Source organism: Neophocaena asiaeorientalis, unplaced genomic scaffold (assembly GCF_003031525.2).
Source record: "Neophocaena asiaeorientalis asiaeorientalis breed wild unplaced genomic scaffold, Neophocaena_asiaeorientalis_V1.1 scaffold469, whole genome shotgun sequence".
Lineage (NCBI taxonomy): Eukaryota > Metazoa > Chordata > Mammalia > Artiodactyla > Phocoenidae > Neophocaena > Neophocaena asiaeorientalis.
In genome coordinates, this window is record NW_020172691.1 from 2,117,680 (window position 1) to 2,125,082 (window position 7,403).

Sequence of the window (7,403 nt, forward strand, 5' to 3'; positions counted from 1 at the left end):
ACCTCCCTCCCTGCCCGAGCCCGCCCACCTGCGCCCGCCCTCCCCCCTCCCGGTCCCCCAGTGCCAGGCAGCCCACTAGGGAGGCGTGGGTCCCACCACGCAGGGCGGGAAATTGAGGCTCAGATGGCCACAGCAGGCGGGGGTTGGGGTGGGGTGTGGAATCGAACCACTGCTCCTCCTGGCTCTGTGCCCACTCTACAGATGAGGAAGCCGACGTTAGCAGCAGGGAGGGATTTTGCATCAAGACCGGTACCCACACTCACCCCTGGATCCCTCCCTCATCCCGGCAACGGTTCCCAATTCTCAGTCAGGGAAACTAAGGCCCGCAAGGGGTCAGTGTGCGTCCATAGTCACCCAGCTGCACCCTCCTCCTCCAGGGAGCAGCGTCTACCCAGACCAACCCGTCCTTGGCGCCCCAGGGAAACTGAAGCAGACTTGTCTGATGGGGACCTGTGGGGAAGGTCTCCTGCCCTCCAGCTGTAGGCAAGCAACTTGAGCCAGAGAATTCCTCTTCACCCTTCAAGACCCAGTGCCAAATGCCCCTGCTGGAAAAACTTTCCTAGCTTGTCACCCAGAAAGATGCAGAACACCCTCGTCATCCCTGCCTACATGAACTCCATCACACGCCATCGTCTTTTTGTCCCTTTATTTGCTTTATTCAGTGGCCAGCTCTGGGAGACAGGGCCGGGTCTGGCTCGTTAACTGCTGTCTCCAGTGCTTCCACACAGCAGGCACTCTATAATTGTTGCTTTGAGCAACTGCTCAGACAAGGACGTGTGGTTACATCACTCTGCGCTGCTCTGGAACCTTCCTTAGCTCCCCGCAGCCTACCAATCCCCCAGCCTCTTCCTACATTAACTGGGCCTCCCCACGACAAATGCCATGGAGACCTTCTTGTGGCCCTGGCCTGTGGGAGGCGCTCAATAACCACCGGTCAAATAAGGGCCCAGGAGCACCCTGCATGGAATTCTCCCATCCCAGGTAGGGGAGTGGAGAAAGCCAGTCTTCTCCCCAGACCCCGCAAGGCACAGGGCAGCAACTGTGCATGGAACATTCCAGCTCTAAGGAACGCATCTGCACTCAGTTGATATCTTTCACGCACAAGAAACCATCTCCTTTTGGAGCCAGTGTTAGAGACGCAGGGGACAAACTCTATTAGATGAAGAAAAATGCAAGTACCGGCCAGCAACGTGAATGGAATTTTGAGATGACTAATGAGAGCTGGGTGGCTGGCTTCCAGGTGACAAGGCTACCTCATCCAGCCACCTGGCCAGGCATCCCAGGACAGGGAGGGTCATACCAGGGAGCCCCACCCCCACCACTGTTCTGGGTGAGGCGCCAGGTTAAGACCACCTGGGACCACCTGGGCCTCACCCCACCCTGGGGTAAGGTCCCTACGCCAGCATGAGTCCCCAGAAACGGACCCATCCTGGAGAGGGGATATCTCCTCACCCTAATGTGGCCCTCAGCAGTCAGTCAGTCAGTTGACAAACATTACTGGATGCTAGTTCTGGGAGGTACGCAAGCACCCAACGGTGCCTTGGGCCCCCGTCGGATTCACGGGGGAACGCCCTGAAGTCGCCCCATCTCCGGTCCTGCTGTTACACCTCACCTTCCCCCCAAGGCCCACTACTTGCATGACCTGCACTGGGTGCCCTGGCCTCTGCGCCTCAGCTCCCAGCTTTTTTTTTGATGTGGACCATTTTTAAAGTTTTTATTGAATTTGTTACAATATTGCTTGTATCTTATGTTTTGTTTTTTTGGCCCCAAGGCACGTGGGATCTTAGCTCCCCGACCAGGGATCAAACTGGCACCCCCTGCAATGGAGTCCCAACCGCTGGACCACCAGGGAAATCCCTCAGCTCCCATCTTTACAAGCTCAATGGTAGTAGTTCTGACCTCCCAGCTACCCTGCACATCAAACAAGTGGACACAGGCAAGGTTTTTTCCTTAAGTGTGGTAAAATATACATAAAGTTCACCATTTTAATCATTTTTAAGTGCACAGCTTGGTGGCATTAAGCACATTCACGTTGTGCAACCATCACCTCTAGAACTTTCTCATCTTCCCAAACTGAAGCTCTGTCCCCATGAAACCCTGACTCCCCACCCCCCCAGCCCCTGGCCCCCACCATCTACTTCCTGTCTCTGTGGATGTGACCCCCCCCCAGGGACCCCCGTGAGTGGAATCAGACGGTATTTGTCCTGTGTCTGGCTTCTCTCACTGAGCATCACGCCCTCAACGTTCATCCCTGTCGTAGCAGGTGTCAGAATCTCCTTCCTTTTTAAGGCTGAGTAATATTCCCTTGTGTGAACGGACCACGCTGTTTATCATGTCAATGGCGACTTGGATTGTCTCCACCTTTTGGCTGTTGTGAATCACAGTGCTGTGAACACGAGCGTGCAAACATCTCGAGTCTCTTGCTTTAATTTCTTTGGAGGATGCACTCAGGAGGAGGATTGCTGGAGCATATGATGATTCCACATTTAATTTTTTGATGACCCTCCGGACTATTGGCCACAGCGGCTGTACCATTTCACCTTGCCACCAGCAGTGCACAAGGGCTCAGATTTCTCCACCGTCTCCTGACACGTTTTGTTTCTTAAATAACAGCTGTCCTGGTGGGTGAGAGGCGGTGTGTCACTGCGGGTCACATAAACTCGGCGCACATGCAGGAGTCCTCTGTGAGTGCTGGGTGCCGCCTGCACCTGCCCCTCTGGCAGTGATGGACCAGGATTCAGGGTCAAATTGTGCTTCTACAGATTCTTACAGACAGGACCATAACAGCGGCATTACTGGCCGTGTGGCCTGGTGCCTGTGACACACCTGCTCAGCCGCACACTGGCTCCTGAAGGCTCCCCGCAGGCCGAGGTGGTGTACGTTCCCTTTTACAGATGACACGGAGCCTCGGGGCCAGGTGTGGCCTGCCCGTGACCACGTAGAGATTTCGGGGAAAGAGGCAAACGCGCTCCAGCCTTCACGGCCCACCAGCAACCTTCTCTGCAACCAGCTCCTGCCAGCTGACCTCCAGTGAACTCCCTCGGAACAGCCCGCGTAAGGAGGACAGGTGGCAGGGACAGCGTGGGCAAAGACGGTTGCGTGTCAACTAGAGGATCTTCCCAGGCCCAGCCAGGAAACCCCCCCTTCAGGGCTGAGTCATTAAAATGACAGCCCCAGGGGTGGGGACCCCACCTAGGGGTGCCTACCCTCACCCCCAGCCATAGGTGTGGCAGATGAGCCAGGAGGAACCCCAAGACCCAAGGCGGCAGCTGAAGGTCCAAGGCAATGAGAGCAATACCCCTGCTCCCCAGAGAAAAACCCAGAGCCCAGGAGGTGGCTGCCAGACATTGGGTGATCCCCAGCCCATCTCCCGGCCACCTGCCAGCTCCTGCCTGGGACTCCACCAGACAAAGAGCAACACCGGGGCCTCAAAAACTGGCATCTCCTTCCAAGCCACTGAATCACGGGGCGAGTGCAGACAGCTGGGGGTGTGGGGCAGCGTCCCAGGCAGAGGGCAGCATGCCCCAGGCTCAGCACCAGGGCTGCCAGGGACCCCCACCAGGGCCAAGGCACGAGGGGCCCGGGCAGGTGAGGTGGCCCTTGGCCCCAGGGGAATCTCAGCCAAATTCTGAGGCCCTCTTCTAATCTTCCGGACCCTCTGGAAACCAAGGGGGTGAGGACGGACTGGGCACACACTGCAGACAGGAAAACAGCCCTGGGTACTCTGGGGAGGAGGGCGCAGCTCCAATCCCCAGCTCTGCTCTGACAAGCTGCCTTGCAACCCGCCCCCCCACCCCCGCCTCACTTCTTGGGACCCCCCCCCCTCCCCTCTTGGGATCCATCAGCGGCCCAGGGGCTGCACCTACAACGTGGACCCTATCAGCCAGCAGGACTCCTCACCTGGCAGCTCCCTGGGCAAGGCGGGCCATGAGGGTGGGTGCAGAGCCCCAGCAGGGATGCCCACTAGCTAAAGACATGAACCAGGCGCTGGCCCCTAGCCGAGGTCATTACAGCACCTGCTAAGTCATGTGGATATTCTGGACCATTAAGCAGACTGTCATTTGGGGGCAGCTTTCTGGAAGGTTCCACGGGCAGCCTCAGGGCCCACCTCTCGGCTGGGCTCCGGGGGCCAGCTGGCAGTGTCCCTGTCTCCCCTGGGCAGTGGGGGTGGGGCCTGGCCTCCCTCTGGCCCCTGACACCAAGAAGGTTCTGGTCAAGATGACCCTGGCCCAGAATTGGCTGCCACCCCAGAGCCAGCTGCCCTGACCCAGGTTGGGGTGACAGGACCAGTGTGACTGCACTGCTGTCCCTGAGTCACTCCTGCCCCTGGGGACCTCGTCCTGCAGCTCCCAGGATGCCCCTGCCCTGTCCCACTGGTGGCATGGCCTCTGGGTCATGGAAAGGCACTGGGGCAGCAGGTGAGTTAAGAGGTGAGAACCAAGGCTTCTCGACGCTAGATCTGAAACTCGGACGCTGTGATGGCTACGGCGAGGTCCCTGAGGCAGGTCCCGCCACCGGGGTCCTGAGCCCGGCGTGGGCACAAGGAGGCCGAGAGGCAGGATTTCAGCTCTTTTGTTAGACGTGGCACAGCACCAACATGACATGGGAGGTCATGGAAGGACAGCGGGTCAACACTGGACCACGACCCCTGGTGGGGGTGGCAAATCCAAATGATAGGACGCTGGCAGAGGATGGGCTCGGGCCTCGGGCTCTGCCAGCCAGTCGGGAGGGCCCTGGGGAGAGCCCAGGGGGCAGGTCCGGGAGCGGGTCCGGGCTGTGCGCGCGCTCACTGGGCCTCACTGGGCCGGGGTCGGGTGCACGCGCTCACTTGGCCGGTCGAGTGATGATGCGCGTGGAGAAGTCAAAGAGGTCGCGGTTGATCTTGCGCAGGTTCCTCACCTCGTCCTCCAGCTCTGCCACGCGGATCCGCAGCTGGTCCTGGCCACCCAGCACGCTCTGGGGGAGGGGCGGTGGAATGCTCAGAGCGGGAGGGGGCCTCAGACATCCCACTGGCAGGCAGCGGGGCGAGGCTGGCACTGAGGGCCACCGTCCCCACGGTCCATGGCGGAGGGTGGGGCGGGGGCACATCCCTTCCAACCCAGGCCCAGGCCCCCTGCCACCCTTCCCTCCGGACAAGCCCCCATCTTGGGCCCCTCCCTCCCCTCCCCCATTTTGGGGCCTCTCCCCTCCCACCTTCTCCAACGTGCTGCACATCACCCCGTGCAGCTGTTCCACCCGCTCCAGGTAGCTGGGCTCTGACCCCTGGAACAGAAGGGGCAGCGTTAGCTGGCCACTCCCATCAAGCCTCGAGGGACGTGCAGACAAACGGTCGGCTAGTGCCTCCAGCCCTGGGAGGGCTCAGCCGCCCAGTGAGATGATGGACCCTGCTGCCACCCAGAGGCCATCCATCTCTCGCTGGACCCTGTCTGGGCACGCTGCCCTGGGCCAGCAGCCCGGAGCCTGGCACAGCCATCCGTCAGGCCGCCGGGAGGGGTGTGGACAGCCCCGCAGGCTCGTGTGACTCCGAGGCGCAGAGAGCGCAGACAGAGCCTGGCCTCAGTGGGCAAGGCTGGCCGTGCTGAGGACAGGCAGGGAGGGGCCCCAGGGGCCTGGAGGGGCAGGCAGGCTGTCATGAAGGGGGTCCCATGGGCACTGGGGCTGTGACCGCTCCCGCCGGCCCAGCTGGAGAAGGTGGCTGCCCGTGCACAACCTCTGGGTCCTGATCGGCCCCTGGAACAACACCCTGTTGTTGTTCTCAAAGGGAAGCGTGGCCCGCTCCCTCTCTGGAAGGCTCCAGGGCTTCCTGAGGCCAGGGACCAGCCATCAGACTGGCCTCAACGACAAGGGCAGAGAAACCTCTTCAGCAAAGGAGCATGTGGAAGGTCCCCACCAGAACCCGACCCAAGGGCACCCAGAGCCACACGGCAGAGGCTGAGGCCCAAGGGAGGGGTTCCCTGCTGGGGGTGAGACGTACCTGCTGGTGGAGGCCCAGGCGCAGCGTGAGGCCCCCGTGGCGCGGCTCGTCCCCGTGCTCTGCACCCAGCAGGTGCTTGTTGAAGTGCGGCAAGGGCAGGCTGGGCCTGCAGTCGGGGCTCAGCATGCAGACTGGCGCCAGCACGATGCAGGCGTTGGTCACGGGGCCTGGGGCGGGCGGGCGGGCAGCATCCATCGGGACCGCTCTCCACCCCTCCAGCCACCCACCTGGCCCTGACACTCCCGTGCATTCCCGTCCCCACCCTCCACAAGGCAAACCCTGGGGCCTTGCTCCAGCCCCGGGCCACCCACGGTGTGGACAAGGCCCCCTAGGCCCAGGGCCTCCAGGAGGGCTGCGTGCGCCCACCTTTGAGAGCCACCGTCCTGAGGCACTGCTGGCTCTGCACATCCCAGAGGCGCACCGTCTCGTCGTGGGAGCCCGAGAGTAGCACGCTGCCACTCCGGCTGGAAGCTCTTTTCTCTCTGCCCGGGCTGCGGAAGCGGGAAGGCCGGTGAGCACAGAGCACAGCTGTGTCTCGGCCCCAAGCCGCGCACACCCCCGCCCCCCACGCCCACTCACCCAGGTACAGAGGTCGACCTGGAAGATGGAGCCGTCACTACCACCGCAGAACATGTGGTGCTCAGCCAGGTCCATGGTCACGGCCATGATGCTCACGTCGAAGAGCACAGACAGCAGCAGCTCGCCAGAGGAGACCTCCCACAGCTGGGGGCGGGGACGGGGGCAGGGGTCTGAGAGCGGAGTGGAGCGCAGCGGCCCAGCCGGGAGACTCTGGATGCCACAGGAACCTCAGACGGGAGCTGTCACCACGGGGGGCTCAGGGGTTGAGGGACCTGCTTCTCACGCTGGGACCCCTCGCCACCACCGGCTTCAGTTACTGTCAGCCCCCAGGCCACCACCAGGTCAGCCCTGGACTGCCCCAACCAGGGACGAAGACCTGAGGACTCCCTCAAATCCCCCGAGCCTTGGCCAGGAGCTGCCAGGTGCAGTGGCCAAGTGGGACTTTCCAAGCCGACACAGGCCTGGACTGCCCGTCCCCCGCCCCCCGCCCCCGGACGTCCTTGAGGCCGCAGGCAGCGGGGGATTAAGAGCTGTCTGGAGCCACCAGCCAGCGGGAGGAGATGATGCTCTGGTTCCCATGGGCCAGGAACCCGCCAGCCGCCGGGCTCAGCTCACAGATCCACTGCGGGGGTCAGGGTAGGGCCCTACCTTCACTGTTTGGTCCAGCGAGGCGGTGGCCACCCGGGCCAGGGGCCCACCAAAGCCGCAGTGCAGGTCTGTGATGGGGAGGGTGTGGCGAGACCACACGTGTCGGGGGGCGGGGGTCCGGGAGGGGTCTGCCTGCAGCACGCTTGGGGGGTGGGGAGGAGCCGGACCTCAGCGGGGAGGGCGGCCCACATCTCGACGCCTT

At 62.2% G+C, this 7,403-nt stretch overlaps 2 protein-coding genes across 2 annotated transcripts in view; both read right to left on the minus strand.

Annotated features, from left to right (window-relative positions):
• The window catches only part of GRIN3B (glutamate ionotropic receptor NMDA type subunit 3B), a 9,568-nt gene extending 8,938 nt beyond the window's left edge, over positions 1–630 (minus strand). The window contains 1 exon segment of the mRNA XM_024740005.1: positions 610–630. Within this exon segment, the coding sequence (XP_024595773.1) occupies positions 610–630 (21 nt within the window).
• Positions 631–4,556: 3,926 nt separating this feature from the next.
• The window catches only part of WDR18 (WD repeat domain 18), a 9,239-nt gene continuing 6,392 nt past the window's right edge, over positions 4,557–7,403 (minus strand). The window contains 7 exon segments of the mRNA XM_024740006.1: positions 4,557–4,956; positions 5,194–5,262; positions 5,975–6,141; positions 6,341–6,432; positions 6,434–6,465; positions 6,554–6,697; positions 7,202–7,343. Of these exon segments, the coding sequence (XP_024595774.1) occupies positions 4,825–4,956; positions 5,194–5,262; positions 5,975–6,141; positions 6,341–6,432; positions 6,434–6,465; positions 6,554–6,697; positions 7,202–7,343 (778 nt within the window). The 3' untranslated portion in view covers positions 4,557–4,824.